At 40.6% G+C, this 24,167-nt stretch overlaps 2 protein-coding genes across 5 annotated transcripts in view; one reads left to right on the top strand and one right to left on the bottom strand.

Annotated features, from left to right (window-relative positions):
- Nucleotides 1–10,692, bottom strand: part of LOC115172840 (unconventional myosin-VI) — a 106,976-nt gene extending 96,284 nt beyond the window's left edge. The window contains exon 1 of one of the 2 annotated variants that reach the window (XM_029730640.1): nucleotides 10,422–10,692. The gene's annotated coding sequence lies outside the window, so the exon portion shown is untranslated. The remainder of the gene's footprint in view (nucleotides 1–10,421) is intronic. The other variant, XM_029730638.1, reaches the window with a different exon arrangement.
- A 6,835-nt stretch (nucleotides 10,693–17,527) lies between these two features.
- On the top strand, nucleotides 17,528–22,674 carry LOC115172839 (collectin-11-like). Of its 3 annotated transcripts, none has more exons than XM_029730636.1 (7): nucleotides 17,528–17,680; nucleotides 18,183–18,313; nucleotides 19,769–19,840; nucleotides 20,584–20,655; nucleotides 20,752–20,805; nucleotides 20,901–20,996; nucleotides 21,203–22,674. In XM_029730636.1, the coding sequence occupies exons 2-7, from the start codon at nucleotides 18,184–18,186 to the stop codon at nucleotides 21,610–21,612; spliced, it is 834 nt and encodes a 277-aa protein (XP_029586496.1). In that variant the 5' UTR covers nucleotides 17,528–17,680; nucleotide 18,183; the 3' UTR covers nucleotides 21,613–22,674. The 3 variants fall into 3 exon arrangements, with proteins under 3 accessions (XP_029586496.1, XP_029586494.1, XP_029586497.1); XM_029730634.1 differs by having other exon boundaries at nucleotides 17,530–17,680; nucleotides 18,159–18,313; XM_029730637.1 differs by having other exon boundaries at nucleotides 17,532–17,680; nucleotides 18,159–18,313; nucleotides 21,221–22,674.
- The last annotated feature ends 1,493 nt before the right edge of the window (nucleotides 22,675–24,167 follow it).

Raw genomic sequence — 24,167 nt, 5'->3', positions numbered from 1 at the left:
TGTTTTTTTTCTTTGCGGGGCATACTAGCAAAATCTATTATTGTACAGAACGAAGAGCATTCATTAAGCACATTATCATTTTGCCTAGTGCAGCATTTCCCAAACTCGGTCTTAGGGACCTCAAGGGGTGCACGTTTTGGTTTTGGCCCTAGCACTAGACAGCTGATTCACAACAAAGCTTGATGAGGTGGTCATTATTTGAATCAGCGGTGTAGTGCTAGGGCAAAAACCAAAACCTGCACCCCCTTGCGGTCCCCAGAACCGAGTTTGGTAAATGCTGGCCTGGTGCATGAGGACATAGGTCTCCAAGCGTAAATATTTTGATGGTTCTGTTGATAACAAGACAGAATTATGCCATTTCAATCTTTTTGTGATGCTTATTTTATGGTAAGTGAAGCATCATGGCATGCACATTACTTTAGTTCAACCTACTTCCTAGCTTTGTCCAACAGCCATTGGCTGAAACTAGGTAGCTTTATTATGTCTAATAAATTTAATGTGTACACATTAGAGGTCGACTGATTAATCGGAATGGCCGACTAATTAGGGCCGATTTCAAGTTTTCATAACAATAGGTAAATCGGTATTTCTGGCCACCGATTTTTCAACCAAAAAAAAAGTCATGTTTAAATTTTTTTTTTTACACCTTTATTTAACTAGGCAAGTCAGATTAAGAACACATTATTATTTACAATGACGGCCTAGAAACGGGGGTTAACTGCCTTGTTCAGGGGGGATTCGTTTTTGCAACCTTCGGTTACCAGTCCAACGCTCTAACCACCTGCCTTACATTGCACTCCACAAGGATTAACAGGCTGACTACCTGTAACGCGAGGGCAGCAAGAAGCAAAGGTAAGTTGTTAGCTAGCATTAGACTAATAAAAAAACTAACATAATCACTAGTTAACTACACATGGTTGATGATATTACTAGTTTATCTAATGTGTCCTGCGTTGCATATGATCGATGCGGTGCCTGTTAATTTTCATTGAATCACAGCCTACTTCGACAAACGGGTGTTGATTTAACAAGCGCATTTGCGAAAAAAGTACTGTCGTTGCACCAATGTACCTAACCATAAACATCAATGCCTAACAGGAATATTTAGACTTAGTCATCTGTTAGATAAAATACGTAACGGTTCCGTATGTCACTGAAAGAAAAAAACGTTTGTTTTCGAGATGATAGTTTCCAGATTCGACCATATTAATGACCCAAGGCTCGTATTTCTGTGTGTTTATTATATTATAATTAAGTCTATGATTTGATAGAGCAGTCTGACTGAGCGGTGGTAGGCAGCAGCAGGCTCGTAAGCATTCATTCAAACAGCCCTTCGCTGTGCTTCAAGCATTGTGCTGTTTATGACTTCAACCTGGGTGGGTATAATTTGTGGAACGTTCCAACAGGAATCTATTCCAAAAACTTCGTAAATAACAAGGTTTCCAAAAAACAACGCATACAAAGTTGTATAGCGGCAGAATAAGATACCGGGTAGGGAGTGGTCTATTTCATTGCGTTTTTCACTCATCACGTTTATTCTGAAAAACGTCTGTCCTCACATGTCTGTTTGCCTATGGACAAACATTAAGAATAAGCTACGTGGTGAGTTGATGCCTATTCGGCAGCTAGTTAGCTAGGTTTGTATGCGTTGCTACTTTGTATGCGTTGTTGGTTGGCAACCTTTTACTTTACGTTTTTTGGAACAGATTCCTGTTGGAACGTTCCACAAATTATACCCACCCCTTCAAGCCTATCAACTCCCAAGATTAGGCTGGTGTAACCGATGTGAAATGGCTAGCTAGTTAGCCGGGTGCACGCTAATAGCGTTTCAAACGTCACTCGCTCTGAGACTTGGAGTAGTTTTTTCCCTTCCTCTGCATGGGTAACGCTGCTTCGAGGGTGGCTGTTGTCGATGTGTTCCTGGTTTGAGCCCAGGTAGGAGTGAGGAGAGGGACGGAAGCTATACTGTTACACTGGCAATACTAAAGTGCCTATAAGAACATCCAATAGTCAAAGGTATATGAAATACAAATCATATAGAGAGAAATAGTCCTATAATTCCTATAATAATATAATAACTACAACCTAAAACTTCTTACCTGGGAATATTGAAGACTCATGTTAAAAGGAACCACTAGCTTTCATATGTTCCCATGTTCTGAGCAAGGCACTTAAACATTAGCTTTCTTACATGGCACATATTGCACTTTTACTTTCTTCTCCAACACTTTGATTTGCATTATTTAAACCAAATTGAACATGTTTCATTATTTATTTGATGCTATCGGGGTTTTTTGGTCCTCCAATAATCGGTATCGGCGTTGAAAAATCATAGTCGGTCGACCTCTAGTACACATGCATACTTCTTACCTGACAGCTTTAATCACATGTTGACATTATACGTTTGGATATTTAGCCAAATTTTGGAGCATTTATCAATCCAATACTAGCTACATTTACCAAATAACAGCAGGCAGGCTCGAGCTAGATAACGTTACCTTTAGCCCTGAGCTATCACTAAACAGCCCAATAATAACCTAGCTATACAAATGGCAGGCATTAGCTATACAGCTAGCGTCTGTAGTTAGAAAGCAAGTTATAGCATTGTGAGACACTTCAGGTCGGTTTATACTTGGTCTAACGACATGTCTGTAGACAATTTGAATGCGACAAGTATCGCTGGTCAAAACATTAAATTTTTACTCCGTTGAAATGTCTTTAGACAGTCGCTGCAACTGTCAGTTTCCTTGTCGCACAGACATGCAATAAGTTAATGTCTCCGCGACTGTCGCAACTAGAGAATGACCAATAACCCGAGCCGCTATAAAGTCGGGCAAATATTGCTCTGCACTTGCTCGCGTTGTCAGATATGACATTTGCTACTAAGCTATAAATGTGCATTGCCTTTGAGCTAGTTCTCATAGTAGCTTCAGCAAGTGATATGAGTGATGGAGAGAGATGTGAGGAGAACTGAAAAGGAACAGAGTTACAGCCTCACTCTATCCAATCATAGCAGTAAGATCAAGTTACAACTCGCCCATTTTTACAACGCACCCAGTTCTTGACAGAGAGTTGAATGAGCCAATCGAGTCTTCCTGGCAGCTGAATTGTTTAGATGTGCCCTGGCAGCTGAAAAATATGCACTGAACAAAAATATAAAACGCAACATGAAGTGTCCCATGTTTCATGAGGTCAAAAAAATAAATAAAAATGTTCTATACGAAATAAAAAGCGTATTTCTCTCAAAGTTTGTGCACAAATTTGTTTACATCCCTATTAGTAAGCATTTCTCCTTTGACAAGATAATCCATCCACCTCAGGTGTGGCATATCATGAAGCTGATAAAAAACATTAACATTACAAAGGTGCACCTTATGCTGGGGACAATAAAATGTGCAGCTTTGTCACACTACACAATGCCACAGATGTCTCAAGTTGAGGGAGTATGCAAATGGCATACTGACTACAGAGCTGTTGCCAGAGAATGTAATGTTTATTTCTCTACCATAAGCTGCCTCAAATGCCATTTTAGAGAATTTGGCAGTACGTCCAACCGGCCTCACAACCGCAGACCACGTGTAACCACGCCAGCCCAGGACCTCCACATCCGGCTTCTTCACCTGCAGGATCGTCTGAGGTGGGTGGTGGGGATTATTTTTGTCTGTAATATCACCCTTTTGTGGGAAAAAAAAGATTTCTGGATTGGCTAGGCCTGGCTCCCCAGTGGGTGCACCCCTGCCCAGTAATGTAAAATCCATAGATTAGGGCTTAATGTATTTCAGTTGACTGATTTCCTTAGATTTTACTGTTAGAGTTCATATAACAAATTGTTGCATTTTGCTTTTATATTTTTGTCCAGTATATATACACTCGATCACGGAAAATGACAAAAAAATACTAGTTTCAGAAGCATCCGTGATCAGAAATCATGACGATGATAATTTTATATTCTCAAACTAACAGCAGTGCCTATATGATGTCCTTCCACACAGTCGTGACATGCTGGAGTGATGCTTCTATGCAAATGTGGATAAAAACATTTCACATAGTATATTCATATGTATATATTCTTATTCCATTCCTTTACTTAGATGTGTGTATTAGGTAGTTCTTGTGGAATTTTTTGATTACATGTTAGATATTGCTGCACTGTAGAAACTAGAAGCACAAGCATTGCGCTACACTCGCAATAACATCTGCTAACCATGTGTATGTGACCAATAAAATTGTATTTGATTTTTAAAATAAGTCCCAAATCTGTAGCACCACAGACGACTGATGAGCCAAAACAAGCTCAATGCCATAAGCATGCACACACTCCTACTGTATGTGAGTAGGCCTATGCCATCTTAAAATATACCCAGTTTCTCAAGAGATTTACCACTCAAATAAAAGTATTACCATTATGTTATGTAGTTAGATTACTTCGTTTTAACCAAAATGTATTGTTTGATTTTTAAAATGTGTGCATTAATGCATTCATGGGTTTCTGGGGAAATGTCCTAATTCAATGATATTGAATATTGGCAATCGGACCAAATCCATCTGTGATGAGACGGTGCAGGAGTTCTAAAATGTTCCGATAGAATGACCTACTTTTATTCCGACACACTCATAACACGAGTTCTTTTCTGTAAGCTCACCATCATTACCTTGTAAATAATGATGCAAACTGGAAACCACATATCATTAGGCAACATTTATTGCAGCTGAGGATTTTAACAAAGCAAATTTGAGGAAAACGCTATTGAAGTTCTATCAACACATTGACTGTAGTAATCGCTCTGGAAAAACACTGGATCACTGCTACTTCCCCTTTCGAGACGCCAACAAAGCCCTCCCACGCCCTGCCTTCGGCAAATCAGACCATGACCCCATTTTGCTGCTCCCTTCCTATAGGCAGAAACTCAAACAGGAATACCCGTGCTAAGGTCTATTCAACGCTGGTCTGACCAATTGGAATCCATGCTTCAAGATTGTTTTGATCACACGGCCTGGGATATGTTCCCGGGTAGCCTCTGAGAATAACATTGACGAATACACGGATACGGTTCATCAGGAAGTGAGTTCATCAGGAAGTGTATAGTGGAAAAGGTTCTGTGACTATTAAAACCTACCCAAACCAGAAACTATGGATAGATTGCAGCATTCGCGGAAAACTGTGGTGCACACCACATTTAACCATGGCAAAGTGACTGGGAATATGGTTGAATACAAACAGTGTAGTTATTCCCTCTAAGGCAATCAAAAATGGCAAAAACGTCTGCACAGAGACAAAGTGGAGTCGCAATTCATCGGCTCAGACAAATGTGGCAGGGTCTACAGACAATCACGGACTACAAAGGGAAAACCAGACATGTCGACAAACAAGGACTTCTTGCTCCCAGACAAGCTAAACACCTTCTTCGCCCACTTTGAGAAAAACAGTGCCCCCGACGCGGCCCAATCCCAAGGACTGTGGGCTCTCGTTCTCCGTGGCCAACGTAAGAAATTGCAACGTGTTAACCCTCACAAGGCTGCCGGCCCAGACGGCATCCATAGCCGCATCCTCAGAGCATGTGCAGACCAGCTGGCTGGAGTGTTTCCGGACATATTCAATCTCTCCCTATCCCAGTCTGCGGTCCCCACATGCTTCAAGATGTCCACCATTGTTCCTGTAAGCAAGAAAGCAAACGTAACGGAACTAAATGACTATCGCCCCCGTAGCACTCACTTATGGGATCATGAAGTGCCTTGAGAGGCTAGTTAAGGATCAAATTACCTGTACCTTACCGGACACCCTAGACCCACTAACTTGCTCACCGCCTCAGTAGATCCACAGATGATGCCAGCACACTGCATCCTGCCCTATCCCATCAGGACAAGACGAATACCCATGTAAAAAATACTTAATTGACTACAGCTCAACCTTCAACACCATAGTACCCTCCAAGCTCAACATTAAGCACGGGACCCTGGGTCTGAACTAGAGGTCGACCGATTATGATTTTAACGCCTATACCGATTATTGGATGACCTTTAAAAACGATACCGATCGGCCAATTTTTTAATTTATTTATTTATTTGTAATAATGACAATTACAACAATACTGAATGAACACTTATTTTAACTTAATATAATACATCAATAAAATCAATTTAGCCTCAAATAAATAATGAAACATGTTACAATTTGGTTTACATAATGCAAAAACAAAGTGTTGGAGAAGAAAGTAAAAGTGCAATATTTGCCATGTAAAAAAGCTAACGTTTAAGTTCCTTGCTCAGAAAAAGAGAACATATGACATGAGTCTTCAATATTCCCAAGTAAGAAGTTTTAGGTTGTAGTTATTATAGGAATTATAGGACTATTTCTCTCTATACGATTTGTATTTCATATACCTTTGACTAGATGTTCTTATAGGCACTTTAGTATTGCCAGTGTAACAGTATAGCAGTCCCTCTCCTCGCTCCTACCTGGGCTTCGAACCAGGAACACATCGACAACAGCCACCCTCGAAGCAGCGTTACCCATGTAGAGCAAGGGGAAAAACTACTCCAAGTCTCATTTCACATCGGTTACACCAGCCTAATCTTGGGAGTTGACAGGCTTGAAGTCATAAACAGCGCAATGCTTTGCGAAGGGCTGCTGGCAAACGCACGAAAGTGCTGTTTGAATGAACGCTTACGAGCCTGCTGGTGCCTACCATCGCTCAGTCAGACTGCTCTATCAAATCATAGACTTAATTATAATATAACACACAGAAATACGAGCCTTAGGTCATTAATATGGTCGAATCCGGAAACTATCATCTCGAAAACAAAACGTTTTTCCTGTCAGGAACCGTTCCGTATTTTACCTAACGGGTGGCATCCCTAAGTCTAAATATTCCTGTTACATTGCACAACCTTCAATGCTATGTCATAATTACATATTAACTAAACATGCAGATTTAAAAATATATACTTGTGTATTGATTTTAACCTCTTACATCTAGATGTTCCGCTAGCGGAACACCGCTCCAATATCCAATGATAGGGCGTGGCGCCAATTACAAATACCTCAAAAATCCCAAAAATTAAATTTTTCAAACATATGACTATTTTACACCATTTTAAAGACAAGACTCTCCTTTATCTAACCACATTGTCCGATATCAAAAAGGCTTTACAACGAAAGCAAAACATTAGATTATGTCAGGAGAGTACCCAGCCAGAAATAATCACACCCATTTTTCAAGCTAGCATATAATGTCACAAAAACCAAAACCACAGCTAAATGCAGCATTAACCTTTGATGATCTTCATTGGATGACACTCCTAGGACATTATGTTATACAATACATGCATGTTTTGTTCAATCAAGTTCATATTTATATCAAAAACCAGCTTTTTACATTCGCATGTGACGTTCAGAACTAGCATACCCACCGAACACTTCCGGTGAATTTACTAAATTACTCACGATAAACGTTAACAATAAACATAACAATTATTTTAAGAATTATAGATACAGAACTCCTCGCGGTGTCCGATTTTAAAATAGCTTTTTGGTGAAAGCACATTTTGAAATATTCTGAGTAGATAGCCCGGCCATCACAGGATAGCTATTTTGACACCCACCAAGTTTGGCCCTCACCAAACTCAGATTTACTATAAGAAAAATTTGATTACCTTTGCTGTTCTTCGTCAGAATGCACTCCCAGGTCTTCTAGTTTACACCCAATGTTGTTTTGGTTCCAAATAATCCATAGTTATATCCAAATAGCGGCGTTTTGTTCTTGCGTTCAAGACACTATCCGAAGGGTGACGCGCCGGCACATATCTTGACAAAAAAATTCAAAATATTCCATTACTGTCCTTCGATGCATGTCAAACGCTGTTTAAAATCAATTTTTATGCGATTTTTCTCGTAAAATAGCGATAATATTCCGACCGGGAGACGTCGTTTTCGTTCAAAGACTGAAAATGTAAAATGGACTCTTCACGTGCACATAGGCACCCATTTCATTGTTCTCGGATCGACCACTATCCAAATGCGCTACTGTTTTTCAGCCAGGGACTGCAGAGTCATCATTCACCGTTCTGGCACCTTCTGAGAGCCTATGGGAGCCTTAGAAAATGTCACGTTACAGCAGAGATCCTCTATTTTCCATAAAGAGGCTATAGAAGGCCAAGAAATGGTCAGAGAGGGCACTTCCTGTATGCAATCTTCTCAGGTTTTGGCCTGCCATATGAGTTCTGTTATACTCACAGACACCATTCAAACAGTTTTAGAAACTTTAGGGTGTTTTCTATCCAAATCTACTAATTATATGCATATTCTAGTTTCTGGGCAGGAGTAATAACCAGATTAAATCGGGTACGTTTTTTATCCGGCCGTGAAAATACTGCCCCCTAGCCCCAACAGGTTTTAACCAAGTGGATTATTTATCTTTTAACACAAATAAACCCATCCATTTAAGCTAGCATTCTCAATTTTTTTCTTTCAGCCTTTGAATGAATACAACGTCGCCCAGTTGGAATATTATCGCTATTTTACGAGAAAAATAGCATAAACATTGATTTTAAACAGCGTTTGACATGCTTCGAAGTACGGTAATGGAATATTTTGACATTTTTTGTCACGAAATGCGCTCACGCATCACCCTTCGGATAGTGACTTGAACGCACAAACAAAACGGAGATATTTGGATACAACTATGGATTATTTGGAACCAAAACAACATTTGTTATTGAAGTCCTGGGAGTGCATTCTGACGAAGAACAGCAAAGGTAATCCAATTTTACTTATAGTAAAATCGGAGTTTGGTGAGGTCCAAACTTGGTGGGTGTCAAATTACCTAGCCGTGATGGCCGGGCTATGTACTCAGAATATTGCAAAATGTGCTTTCGCCGAAAAGCTATTTTAAAATCGGACACCGCGATTGCATAAAGGAGTTCTGTATCTATAATTCTTAAAATAATTCTTATGTATTTTGTGAACGTTAATCGTGAGTAATTTAGTAAATTCACCGGAAGTTTGCGGTGGGTATGCTAGTTCTGAACATCACATGCTAATGTAAAAAGCTGTTTTTTGAAATAAATATGAACTTGAACAAAACATGCATGTATTGTATAACATAATGTCCTAGGAGTGTCATCTGATGAAGATCATCAAAGGTTAGTGCTGCATTTAGCTGTGGTTTTGGTTTTTGTGACATATATGCTTGCTTTGAAAATGGCTGTGTGATTATTTTTGGCAGGGTACTCTCCTGACATAATCTAATGTTTTGCTTTCGCTGTAAAGCCTTTTTTGAAATCTGAAAATGTGGTTAGATTAACGAGAGTTGTCTTTAAAATGGTGTAAATAGTCATGTATGAGAAATTGATGTTACAGCATTTTTGAGGTATTTGTATTTCGCGCCACGCAATTCCACTGGCTGTTGACTAGGTGGGATGCAAGCGTCCCACCTAGCCCAGGGAAGTTAAAAATTGTCATCTGCTTTTAATAAAGCAGTACAATTTAATGTGGATATGTTTGGGGAAAAACATCTCCCCTCCAGTGGGGCAAAAAAAGGGCCGTACATCAAAACATCACGGCGAGAATATTCAATGTAATTTGGTTCCGATATTTTATTTATTTAATTAAAATAAGATACCTACACTTTAGCTTTTAGGAGTTCATTACTCAAATTTCTAAATAAAATGCACTTTGCCCCATTGCAGGGGGCGTTTTGCCCCATTGCAGGGGGCGTTTTGCCCCGACAGTGGGGCAAAACACACCCTTTCTATTTCATTAATTAATTCTGCCCACCTATCTCTCTTAAAAATCTGTTTGTCTAAGGATAGCCAGTACGCACACCATACCAAACGTTGCTTATTTCTGTCAGTAAATATACCAGGGCTCTCCATCCCCGTTCCTGGAGAGCTACCCTCCTGGATGTTTTCGCTCCAACCCCAGTTGTAACTAACCTGTTTCAATTTATCATCCAGCTAATTACTAGAATCAAGTGCGCTAGATTAGGGTTGGAGCGAAAACCTACAGGACGTTCGTCTCCAGGAACAGGATTGGAGAGCACTGAAAGAGATTTCCCCCAAGTTATCCTACTGTATGCTATTTGGAGCACCGACAAAGTGTGATCTCGCCCGACAATAGAATGAAAGTTGTCGCGGTGACATCATGAACAAACGTTACCGACATGTCACTAGACCAACTGTAAACTAGCCTTTTCACTCAGAGAATTTGTTTAACCAATGCAAAGCGAAATACAAATGAATGCATATTGTATCACTATTTCGACTAATAGTTGCTGTAGCTAGCGATCTCTCACTGTTAGCAAACTGTGTTCGCTCCATCATAACATATAGCTAGTCCCCCTCCCAGCTAGCTACGAGCTAACAAGTGCAGCCTACTAGTTAGCTAAATGGTTTGCAAGATATCAAAAAAGTGAGGGACTTACAACAATGTATCCCTCAAATGTTACGTCTGTGTTCTTGATGTGGCTCAACGAAAACGGGTTCAATTTCCCGCATACAGAATATCCTTGAGACAATATCCGAGCTTTTTCTCTTGGTACTCTGTCCAGCACTTAAACACAGCAGCAGACAGCCTCCCCAGAGCGGAGCAGACTTTAGTCCAGGCCAGCTGGGAGGCAGAGATGACGTCACTGGGAATAAACTTTCCAAGTGCAGGTGCAGCCATGTACAGTAACAACCATCATTCTGCTCATCATACCTGTAGCATAAAAGGTATACGTTCTATTAGTTGTAACATGACTTGATAGTATTTGAATAAGAATGCAGATTGATGATTATCTATGTTGAAGGATATTTTATTTACACTTGATAACAATACAATCACAATAGTTACACACCTTTGTTGAAACATGCAAACTTCAGACCCATAAATATTTGAAGCTAGTCATTTAAAACTTTATGAAGACATCACATGAAGACATCCTATCCCCCATTGAAAGTCAACACTGGGTTTGTAAATCTAATTTGGACATCTGATACCCATTGTATCACATTCCCCATAGGTAGAACGGGTGTAAACATGACATGCAACATTTACATGTTTACTTTCTTTGCTTATGCTATAGTCCTGTCCTCAGTGTCCAGTTTACACATAAAAGACAAATGTACACCTAATACAGCACAATGCTGGCCAAACAGTTGTTTAGGCCTATATTTTTTGCAAGTCACATTTTCTGGGTAACTGACCACAAGGGTAAACCATTGGAGGAATGAACCTTTATCCAATTGACTGAGGTTAGTGAGAACATCTTATTGGACAATAACCTGAGGAAGAGTGGCCACTATGGCATATTTATTGCCTTACCTTCTTACTTCATTTGCACACAGTGTATACAGATTTTCTATTGTGTTATTGACTATACGTTTGTTTATCCCATGTGTAACTCTGTGTTGTTGTTTTTGTCGCACTGCTTTGCTTTATCTTGACCAGGTCGCAGTTGTAAATGAGAACTTGTTCTCAACTGGCCTACCTGGTTAAATAAAGGTGAAATAAAAGGTCAACATGAGGCTGAGGATAGAAGGAAAGGAAAGCATCGTCTTTCAGGGAGGGACTGTGACATAACTGGAGAGCTGAGCTGTTACACGGAGGCTGTGCCAGAGGAACAATTTAATCAGATTAATAGAGCAGTACATCTGAGGCTGAGCTCCCATTGGCTCGGTTGAGCCCACAGACAGTCATGCAAGCCAGGCTAGACTGGGGAATCCCCCAGCCAGAGATGGGCGTGACCAAGGGACTAGACAGAGCACATGATGAAACTGCAGTTAAATCAATATCCCTTCTAAAGTGGTTTGAACACAATGTACCAAAAGTCTTGTTTTTGCATAGGAAACGGGTTGTTGCCTATCTGCTTCATAAAAGGACCACTAAACAAAACTTGGTACTTAAAATATTCACTTTAATACTTTCTTACACTTCAAATTAAATCATAACAATACCCACTGATCATCTTTGAGTGTTTTTAGGACATTTCATCTAAAGTTAACATTCATTATTAATTCACTCCAGATGCTAGGCTTCTTGCTCAACAGATTGGCAATCCAACAAAGTGTCCCTCACAAATAATTCAAGTGCTAGAAGAATTAAAGCTAAAAGGTTCCCTCTTTGAAGAGACATTTGAAAATGTACAAAACATGTTATAATTCAACAGACTCATATGTCTCTGACATATTTTTGAACAGGACATTAAGAATCAACCGGAGCCATTTCTAGAACAAAGCTCCATCTGCACTGAAATTCTCCTTTTAAGTGATTTTACTGTGATGCGACAATAATGGAAGAATCATACCACCATCCTATCAACCAATAAAGATTGAACAACACAGGTACTTAACAGTCACAAGTACAGCCCCTCCAAAAAAAATCTATAAAAAATTTCTTAAAAATACATTTTAAAAAGTTGGCATATATACAAGAACAGATTGGCTGTACCTGTACACAGCCAATCTATAAATAGCACACCCGACTACCTCATACCCATATTATTACTTACCCTCTTGCACATTCATCATCTGCACATCTATCACTCCAGTATTAATGCTAAATTGTAATTATTTTAGCCACTAGGGCCTATTTATTGCCTACCTCCCTACATTTGCAAACACTGTACATAGATTTTTGTGTTATTGACTGTACGTTTGTTTATGTGTAACTCTGTGTTGTTGTTTTTGTCGCACTGCTTTGCTTTATCTTGGCCAGGTCGCAGTTGTAAATGAGAACTTGTTCTCAACTGGCCTACCTGGTTAAATAAAGGTGAAATAAATAAATAAAAATAACTGAAATCCAGTGAGACACAGGAACTAAAGGTGCTACAGTGCCTTCATTAAGTATTCACACCCCTTGACATTTTCAACATTTTGTTGTGTTACAGCCTGAATTTAAAATTGATAACATGTTGATTTTCTATCACTGATTTACACTCAATAACCCATAATGTCAAAGTGGAATGTTCACAAATTAATAAAAAATGAAAAGCTGAAATGTCTTGATTCAATAAGTATTCAACCCCTTTGTTATGACAAACCTAAAAAGGTTCAGGAGTAAAAATCTGCTTAACAAGTCAGATAAGTTGCATGGACTCACTCTGTGCAATAATAGTGTTTAACATTATTTTTTTAAATGACTACCTCACCTCTGTACCCCCACTTACAGATAATTTTATAAGGTCCCTCAGTCAGCAGTGAATTTCAAGCACAGATTCAACGACGAAGACTAGGGAGGTTTTCCAATGCCTTGCAAAGAAGGGCACATATTGGTAGATGGGTTAAAAAAAAAGCAGATATTGAATATCCCTTTGAGCATGGTGAAGTTATTGATTACACTTTGGATGGTGTATCAATACACCCAGTCACTACAAAGATACAATTGTCCTTCCTAACTCAGTTGACGGAGAGGAAGGCAACCACTCAGGGATTTTACCATGAGGCCAATTGGGATTTTAGAGAGGCTGGACTGAGGGCTTGTAGGCCTGTTGTAAGACCCAGATACAGACAGTGTCGAAGTAACAAAAGTATATTACTAAAACGGGGGCAGGCAAAACGACAGGTCAAGGGCAGGCAGAGGTCAGTAATCCAGATCAGAGCCCAAAAGGTACACAACGGCAGGCAGTCTGAGGGCAGGCAGAGGTCAAAACTAGAAAACAGGAACTAGAAACAGACAAGCGCAAAGGGAAAACCCCTGGTATGCTTGACGAACAAAACAAACTGGCAACAGAGAACACAGGTATAAATACAGAGGGTGGATAAATGAGGGGAGATGGGAGACAAGCACAAAGACAGGTGAAACAGATCAGATCACACACACACGGCAGGATATATGCTTTGATTTAAACAAAATACAAAAAAGGCTAATAGTTTGTTAACACCATCTGCTCTACTTCGCTCACGAAACAGTAATTCAAGATGATCGAAATGCATAGGCTATTCCCAATCAAATGATTGGCATACTGATGCAGTTTCACAGGTAAAACATGAATAATTATAGTTCATGATTGACAGTGACGATGGCCTATATAGGTAACTTGGTGTTTGAGTAAATCTGGAAACCTGCTCCAGGAGAGCTACCATCCTCCTATCATCATTCCAACCCTAATCTAGCACACATGATTCTAATAATTAGCTGGTTGATAAGATAGAATGGGGTTAGTTACAACTGGGGTTGGAGTGAAACCCTACAGGAACAGGCTTGGAGAGCCCTGTAATGATAGGCAACCTCTGTCGGCACAAACTTTGAGGAAATGACGACATAATTTACATATTGTTTGCGCCCCCTCATCTAAAATATAAATAGCACTATACCAATGCAAGTCAGATCTGTGGTAGGTCTGTAGCCGTGAGGTGTGTCTGCTGCATGTGTTCCCCCCTGGCTTCATCCATCTGAGCAGAAGCCAAAATGCAACCTTCCTGTGCTCATTATGAACTGGGTAAATAAAGGACCTTGAATGACAACACCATGGACAACTCCTTTTTACAACCGGAGACTTTGTGCTGGTATTTTGATCGGCCGCTGACCACATTTGAGTCTTCTCTATTTGCATTGTTTCATAGCCTACACTTGGATTAGCCTACCCCTGTAATTCATTAAACTTGACTGGATTATTTTACCTCACCAGCATTACAATACAACGTATACTATTCACAATTTCTGCAATAAACAGATGTATTGCGGCACTATAGTTTTTTGGGGGATGTGTTACAGAAGGCTATATTGGTCCTTTTATACAGGACTAGTAAAGGCCAAGTGAACTACTTGATTTATTTAGATATTAAACAAAATTGCAGAAACAAAATAAAAAAAATATGCTGGAAATGGAACTCATTTGAATCCTGGTCAGGAGAAAAGGAAAATATATAAATGTTCCCTTTCAGATCCATTGCAATCATCTAAAACATAAATCAAATGTAGGACAAAATGCTTACCATTCTTCCCAACTTCACCAGACACTGATGCGGCTAAATCCAAACTATGTTTACAATGCCGAGTTTATGATCAACTAGACTGTATTCTCCTCCTCACTCAACTGAGAGGTGCTGCTGCTGCTTCTCTATCAGACCCAAATAAAATAAAATCAAATTTATTTATATAGCCCTTCTTACATCAGTTGATATCTCAAAGTGCTGTACAGAAACCCAGCCTAAAACCCCAAACAGCAAGCAATGCAGGTGTAGAAGCACGGTGGCTAGGAAAAACTCCCTAGAAAGGCCAAAACCTAGGAAGAAACCTAGAGAGGAACCAGGCTATGAGGGGTGGCCAGTCCTCTTCTGGCTGTGCCGGGTGGAGATTATAACAGCACATGGCCTAGATGTTCAAATGTTCATAAATGACCAGCATGGTCAAATAATAATAATCATAGTAGTTGTCGAGGGTGCAACAAGTCAGTAACACAAGAGTAAGTGTCAGTTGGCTTTTTCATAGCCGATCTTTGAGAGTATCTCTACCGCTCCTGCTGTCTCTAGAGAGTTGAAAACAGCAGGTCTGGGACTGGTAGCACATCCGGTGAATAGGTCAGGGTTCCAGCAGGTCTGGGACAACAGGTCTGGGACAGGTAGCACGTCCGGTGAACAGGTCAGTGTTCCATAGCTGCAGGCAGAACAGTTGGAACTGGAGCAGCAGCACGGCCAGGTGAACTGGGGATAGCAAGGAGTCATCAAGCCAGGTAGTCCTGAGGCATGGTCCTAGGGCTCAGGTCCTCCGAGAGAGAGAGAGAAAGAAAGAGAATTAGAGAGAGCATTTTTAAATTCACACAGGACACTGGAAAAGACAAGAGAAATACTCCAGATGTGACAGACTGACCCTAGCCCCCGACACATAAACTACTGCAGTATAAATACTGGAGGCTGAGACAGGAGGGGTCAGGAGACACTGTGGCCCCATCCGATGAAACCCCCGGACAGGGCCAAACAGGGAGGATATAACCCCACCCACTTTGCCAAAGCACAGCCTCCACACCACTGGAGGGATATCTCCAACCACCAACATACCATCCCGGGACAAGGCTGAGTATAGCCCACAAAGATCTCCGCCACGGCACAGCCCAAGGGGGATGTGACCATAGACCCATGGGGGTGGGGCACACACTGAGCTCCTTCATGGCCGACCACAGCTCCTCTCCTCCCCTTCCGTCTGAGCACACGCTCAGCCTCCCCTCTTTGGTGAAGTCGCAGTCTGGAGCCGCTGGGCCTGGCCGACCCTTGGTGCTGCTGCCCTCGGGGCTGAAGAACAGTGACATGGGGTTGGGGGAGGTGTAGTCCATCAGGATCCTCTTGTCCAGGTCGCTCTCTGCCTCCTCCAGCCAAGTTGGAGACACGGGCTCATGCTGGGGGTCATCTAGGCCAGGAAAGCAGATGACCGCCAGGAACCAGTGTCCCCTGGGGTAAAGAGGGTGTTTGACATAATTTTTCTATGATTTTACTGAGTTACAGTTCATACAAGGAAATCAGTCAATTGAAATACATGTATTAGGCCCTAATCTATGGATTTCAAATGACTGGGCAGGGGCACAGCCATTGGTGGACCTGGGAAGGCATAGGCACACCTACGTCAAAACAATAAACATTATGTCAAGGATAGGATTTACTCTACAGTAGGCTTTTTCTGAAATGGCAGTGAAGTAGCAATTTACCTGAATTTTCTAGGAGATAATTTTATTTTCCTTGGGCTATTTCTCCATTTGAAGATGTAGCGCACAGTCATTCCTATAATACATTACAGATTTGAGATTGACAAACGTTTGAAACGCTTAATTATGTTTTAAATAAGGGAATATTTCACCATTGGGCATTATTCTGATAAACTACAGCAGAGGCAAATCCATGTTGGAAGATTCTGCTTTGGACAACCACTCCTGGAGGGTACCTGGCTCACCAAGAAGTACTCACCACTTTCAATGACAAAGACTAAGACAAACGTGGCTAGCCAGTTCACTCGCTAACTTGACTTGGGTTGCGTCACATACACATATATTATTGCTGGATGACGTAACTTTGACTGTTCATTCATTCATTAATTCATCTAGCAAATACTAGCCTTGTTTCATCCCAGGACATATCTACAATGCTGAATATGACAGATATGATTCGCACGAACACCTGCGACCACCTGTCCATGAGTAGAGAGTTAATTTATGAACCAATAACATGGTCGAAAATTACTAACTCCGCTCATCAGAAGCACCAGGCCATGTAAAATGAACTCAAATATAGTAACGTTCAACGTTGATTCTATGCGGGGCAATCAGCGCCTCAGATGTCGCGTTTTGAAATTAAGACGAGATTTTCTATTGGACAAATTCAGTTTGGTCGCTCCCCGTTTCGTTCCGTTTGCTCTGCTTGCTTCCGTTTGGTTCCAGAGTAAACGGTAAACGATTTCCGTTGCAAAACGTTTTGCTACAGACCAAACATTTTGCAACGGAATCGGACTAATGAATACACCCCAGATGAGGCTGATGTCAGTGACCCCCACACTTTCCCATCCAATTATCTCTGAGACCCCAGCTGCCCCTGGCTTTATCTGTGAAACTGTTTATGGAAGGCCTTTCACACACATTTTAGGGTCCTGAGGAGGAAAAACAAATATTTTGAAAAGACCACCAGTGTGCAAGCCCCTGTTAACTCACAAGGACAATTTGGGAAAATCCTCAAACTGAAGCTACTTGCTGCTTTGGGGATCTGGAAAACAACACAAAAGGTAGGTTAAATGTAGAATTATTGATGTGACTCCAGACCCACATGATTTGCTGTGTATGCCATGATAAAGCAAGCTTGGTAAAACATTTTTTTGGGGGGGATGTTGTTTGTCTGTATGCGATCCGTCACAACACTTTGTCTTGTTTCATCTGGAATGTCCCAAGGCACTTTAAGGGAATTTAAGCCAGGGAAGAACATTTGGTCTTAGGTCAGGAAAAGTTGTCAATCACATTGTTTTGTACTGAGTGATGTGATAGTTGATTTGAGTCTAATATCAGTTGTTGTGATGTACTGTATGAAAGCAAACTATCACATAGGCCTGAAGAATCATTGCTCATATCTGCAATAATTGTACCACGGTGCCAACCATGACATTGTATTTTCTCAATTGTCTGCCAATCAGTCTTACCTCGGCTCTCCTGGTGTCTCTTTGTGTGTGTGTTTGCCAGTCAGTGAATATCTAATTAAATGTCTTTCAGTCCATCAACCCGTCCATGTTGCAGGATGAGAGCAGAGGAGCTGATGCCTTGTGTTCTTATCACTCTGCTGGGGCTGACCCTGATGGAGTCAGCTCATGGACAGCACATGTCAGACGAACCCTGCACCGTCCAGATCCTCATCCCAGGACTCAAAGGCATATACACTGAGTGTACAAAACATTAAGAACACCTTCCTTATATTGAGTTGTACCCCGCTTTTGCCCTCAGAACAGCCTCAATTCGTTGGGCATGGACTCTACAAGGCGTCGAAAGCATTTCACAGGGATGCTGGCCCATGTTGACTTCAATGCTTTCCACAGTTGTTTCAACTTGGCTGGATGTCTTTGGTTGGTGGACCATTCTTGATACACACAGGAAACTGTTAGGTGTGAAAAACCCAGCAGCATTGCAGTTCTTGACACACTCAAACTAGTGCTCCCGTCACCTACTACCATACCCCATTCAAACGCACTTAATAAAAAATGTGGTCTTGCCCATTCACCCTCTGGATGGCACACATACACAATCCATGTCTTAATTGTCTCAAGGCTTAAAAATCCTTCTTTAACCTGTCTCCTCCCCTTCATCTACACTGATTGGAGTGGATTTAGCAGGTGACATCAATAAGGGATCCAGTTCCAAATGTTTTGTAGACACAGTAGAGCCCCGCAGTAGAGGTGTCATAATACCCATAAAATCTAGCGGTCAAACAGGGAAATGGTTCCAAATGTTTTTCCAACATTACATTTTCCCATACAGTGTAGGGGATTTTAGAAACTATTTAAATAAGGGCTGTGTTTTGTGTAGGCTTACCCTGGTGTGATGTTTGGATAACCGTGTAAATCTCTCTCAACCAAGGTGACTTTTATCAATATATTCGGCTCTATTTACACTGATTCGAAAATGCTATTTAGCAGCAAAGTATACATCATGGAAAACGACAAATCCCTGCACATCATCTCTAGCTGACACCTTTGCTAACAGGTATGGTGTCAATTTCAAACTTGCACAAGACAGTTCACAGAATTGTCCATTTATAGAAATTTAGCCAATTTATTAATTACTACATTTAGCTAACATTAGATAGTTAATCCAGAGATTCTTACCTTTGCCACGATTCGGCAGTCTCGTCCAGATCGTCATGGCATTTGTAGTTCTTTATGATAGCCACATTAGCAGCTAATTAGCATTTCATTTTTGGGGTGTAAATACAGGAGAATATATTGATAAATCACCTTGTCCTAGAGAGATTTACACGGTTATCAAAACATCACACCAGGGTAAGCATGCACAAAACACAGCCCTAATTGAAATGTTTCTAAAATCCCCTGTGGGAAAAATGAATGGTGGAAAAACGATTGGAACCATTTCCCTGTTTGACCACTAGGGTTTATGGGTATTAGGACTCAGACTGTGGTACTCTATACACTCACGCCTTCATAAAAAATGAAAGAATATGAAAACCTCCTCAGAAAACACATAGGGCTCATATCATAGGATTGCAGTGTGATCACTGTTTGTCAACAATAGTAACATAACATTCCAGAGTTGTGAGGTTGTTGATTCATGAAGTTTTTTTTGATCTGTGAAGCTTTCTATCCATTTGACAGGAGAGCCAGGAGAAAAGGGAGAGAAAGGGGCACCTGGGAGACCAGGAAGAGTGGGTCCACTAGGGGAGATAGGTAAGCATCCATCTTTGAAAACAGAAACAAATACAATGTGCAGTATTCTCTCTGTACAGGTGATATGCTTCATCCCTCACAATATCACAACATGTTGATGACTCATCTATGGAGGCTTGGGAAACTTGAGAAATATATTGATTTTACATTTATGAGTGGTCATTTTTTCAGTTTCAGAGAATGCTGAGGGCAGTTTGAGAATTTGGTTGTCATGAAAATCTGTTTAAACACCCCTTCTGATTGACCTTTGGAAAAGGTATTTGGATAACCCTTTGGCCTCTCATTATGGTGTCCCATTACATTTGTGGACAAATGTATTTTACAAGAGATGAAACCATACAGATTTTGTTCAAAATGGTTTAAAATAATCATATTTCCTTTAAGAACATGATTCTAGAGTTTATTTAATTGGACAGTTATTGTCTATAAACTAGGGTAAAGATCACAGTATGCACTGACAAGAATTTATCCTACAGGATGTTGTGATCTGGTTACATCACTGCTAGGCAGTTCAGAGCAGCAAAATGTTTACTTTAGGTCAGAGGTTGTGTGAGAAACGCTACCCAGAATCCCCTGAATTACTGACAGGTGCTGACTGCAGCTGTTGATGATGAATGATGCGGCTGACATCGAAGACAGATTAAATGCTCACGTGGAGGCTTTGTTATTTAACCCAATTATTAATTTGATTCTGAAATCAGTCACAAAAAACTCTAGTTACAGTAACACATGTATCCCTGCAGGACATACTGGAGTTAAAGGACACAAGGGTATTATGGGACGTTATGGGAAAATGGGCCCCTGTGGAATCAAAGGTAGGAATAAAAAAACAGAAGAACATGCATTTACAATAGTGTTTTGGGATGCATTACCATATTTCCCATGTACTTTGACAATGTTTCCACACTCAGGTTTAAAAGGAGATATGGGGGATCCTGGGCCAATGGGCCTGAATGGTGATCCAGGTACAACATGTATTTGTTTGGGGAAACATTACAGGTCTAGTTAACAATAAGTCCACAAAGAGTATGGAAAATATGCATTCCATTTGTCTCATCAGGTGCTCCATGTGAATGCACACCCCTGAGGAAGATGATTGGTGAGATGGACATCCTAGTGGCCCAGTTATCCAATGAGATGAAGTTCATCAAAACTGGTACGCTTTTAGGATGTCTGGTTTATAGTAAAATATGAATGTTGAATTAGGAATTTCCAAAGAGTAACGCAAAGGCAAAGACATCAGTTTCCTTTCAGTATCACTCTCATCTATGACCATTTGGCTTTGTTTGCTTCCATTCCACAATGTGAATGCTGGGTATAAATGTCAGTGTGATTATAGAAATACAAGTGCTCATTTTTCAGCACTGCCCTCCCCTGCAGCTGTCGCCGGCATCAAAGAGACCGACAGTAAGGTCTATCTACTGGTCAAGGAGGAGAAACGCTACACAGATGCAGAGGTCTATTGTCAGGGAAGGGGTGGACACCTGGCCATGCCCAAGGACGAGGGGGCCAACGCAGCCATCGCTGGGTACATCACTGAGGCGGGCCTGAGCCGGGTGTACATTGGCATCAACGACATAGACCGTGAGGGCCATTTCACCTACGTGGATCGCTCCCCCATGAGCACCTTCAGCAAGTGGAGGGAAGGAGAACCCAACAATGCCTACAGTGACGAGGACTGTGCTGAGATGGTGGCGGCAGGGGATTGGACAGATGTGGCCTGCCATCCCACCATGTACTTTGTGTGTGAGTTTGACAAGGACAGTGTCTGAGGGGCATTTGGAGAGTGGTAGTGAGTTGGAAGGGCAAAGGCCTTATTGGAGCTGCATGACAGAGAGCGGCTATAATCATAGAGAAGCCTTTTATAGTTATACAGATGATGTTCAGTATGTAACATTATTTTGATACAGCTGCATTTGTTTAATCACCCACCAGTGCTAAATATCATTGTACAGTTTAGAATATTGTGTATAGAATACTGTGTATACACTTGTGTAAAAACAAGGTTTCTTCTCAGTTTTTCAAGAATTCAGCTTTTTTGACTTGAAAGTTTGAATTGAATGGATGCTGTTTTTATAAACCTTTGCATTGAATGGCTACAGCAATGTTCCCTTTAATCTCTTGATCTGATTATTTAAAAAAATGAAAGATATAACACATATTATTTTTGGGGGTCTGTTTCTTGTCATTATTAGTCATTCTTTTTTAAACAAATATTCACCATATTTTGTTCTGCAGTACTGAATATTGAACGTGAAAAATACTATATTGCTTTAATATGGACCATGCAAACTCAACAAAGTAGTGAGTAACTGTAGATGCAAAATGTTACCTAATACATGTTGGAAAATACACAAACATGTCTTGTAGTATGTTCATATTGTTGGTCCTTTATCTTTTTATGAAAGTCATTTCTTGGAATGCACACTTACAGGAACTATAGACAAGCTAGCTATGTAGGTTGGCATAGAGTAGTTGGGGATGGGCTTGAAAGTGTTTGTGAGGTCTGTCAGATGTCTTGACTTCTGCCATGTGCCTTGACTTCAATGATGGTGCAGAGTTCATGTAGCTGAAATTATCCAGATAATTAATGGTTTCTGGTATGTTATGGGATATTCATCAGCAAAAACAGAAAGAAATAAGCTTTTGGGACATATCATAATGTCTGTTTTACCAATAGGCTTTCAACGACTGAATGCAGTTTCTATTCTAAAATATGGAAATGTATGTCCTTTTAGAAGAACAGTGTCCTCAGGGATGCCGATGGTGAAATATGTGGTTTGGTATTGCTCATTTGCCTGTAATGTACAACATAAACACTGATATTAATAGTAGTTCATTTATTTTTTTATTTACAAGTTGGTAAACTAACGCTATGTAACTGTCCTACTGGTGTATTTTGTAGGCTACTGCCACCTAGTGGCTAATAGTGAAACACTCCTACCACTGTTCACTTGATCTCCTCACATAAGATAAGAAAGACACAAACCAGATGTGGCTATTTCTAGGAAACCAAAATATAGTGACACCACATTCAATTTCAACCGGCATACCTTGCATGTGAACCTATTAACTTATATAGACTAACAGGTTTATGATGCTTGCAGATCATCTACAATTTCATTTAAAAAAATCCAGTCCTTACAATTACCTTTTCCTCTCAATGTTTATAAAATATTTACCATGTTACTCTATAGGCATACCTCTTATTTTATTTAACTAGGCAGGTCAGTTAAGAACAAATTCGTATTTACAATGACGGTCAAACCCTAACCCAGACGACGCTCGGCCAATTGTGCGCAGCCCTATGGGACTCCAAATCATGGCTGGTTGTGATACAGCCTGGAATCAAACCAGGGTCTGTAGTGACGCCTCTAGCACAGTGCCTTAGACCACTGCGCCACTCAGGAGTCCTGAATTCGACCAGATACAGAAGCAAAAGGTCTGTCTGCACATGATGCAATCTGGTGAAAACATTTGAAAAGATGTCATGACCTTAAGGAGTAATTGAAAGGTAAGACACAAAAATGACATGTGATCAGAAAATTGTAACAGTAATCGTTTGCAATGAAGACCCGATCCAAAATCTATTATTCTGTAGTTCAATCTAACAACAGATCACCTTATTGTGATAGATTATGAGTGAGCAGCATTGGTAATCTCCTTCTGTCAGGAGCTGACAGTCTTAATAGGGGAATATTCATGTTGGAATGGTGCCCCTGACTGGAACTCCATATATGGGCATAGCTGTCTCATCTAAAACATATGTTGGAATGGGGTCCTTGCAGGTACTCCATATATGGGCCTAAAAGGAATTCATTTTGTGGGCATAGTAAATCGTTTGCGAAATGATTACACCTGAGCTCATTCTGAATCAAGAGTTTTTAGGCTTGCACAGGTTGATTTTCATGAGGTTGTCAATTGATTATGGATGCTTTGTTACCGTAGCAAAGATTGCTGCTTGATAGGATCCGATAGGCTGTGTAATAGTGCTTTTAAGACTGCGCCTGTTGATACCTTACAAGTGTAACTATCAGAGGGTTTTTTTGGCTGGAGGATTGGAAACAAGGTAGTGGAGTAGGGTCTCAGGGATCTAGTAATCAGGCCATCTGTGGCACTGGGAAATGTTCTTTCCTAGGCCTTACGTGGATTTGAATTTGATTGAGGAATAGGTGTGGTGTGACGTTGGTAATGTGAGTACACAAGTAGATCAGATTATTTGTAATAATTTGTTTTCCTTTTTGACAGTAACAGGGTTAGGAGTTCTGCCAATCCAGCACCTGTTAATTGTTGAGTTCCAGACGGATAAAAATAAAGGTGTGGTCAT

Source organism: Salmo trutta, chromosome 33 (assembly GCF_901001165.1).
Source record: "Salmo trutta chromosome 33, fSalTru1.1, whole genome shotgun sequence".
Taxonomy (NCBI): Eukaryota; Metazoa; Chordata; class Actinopteri; order Salmoniformes; family Salmonidae; genus Salmo; species Salmo trutta.
This window is presented reverse-complemented; position numbering and strand designations above follow the sequence as displayed.

Bases quoted from the DNA above. Each gene is read 5' to 3' on its own strand.
- LOC115172839 (XM_029730636.1), top strand. From the start codon at position 18,184: ATGAGAGCAGAGGAGCTGATGCCTTGTGTTCTTATCACTCTGCTGGGG. The intron at 19,841-20,583 runs GTAAGCATCCAT...GTATCCCTGCAG, and splicing joins GGGTCCACTAGGGGAGATAG to GACATACTGGAGTTAAAGGA. The intron at 20,997-21,202 runs GTACGCTTTTAG...CTCATTTTTCAG, and splicing joins GATGAAGTTCATCAAAACTG to CACTGCCCTCCCCTGCAGCT.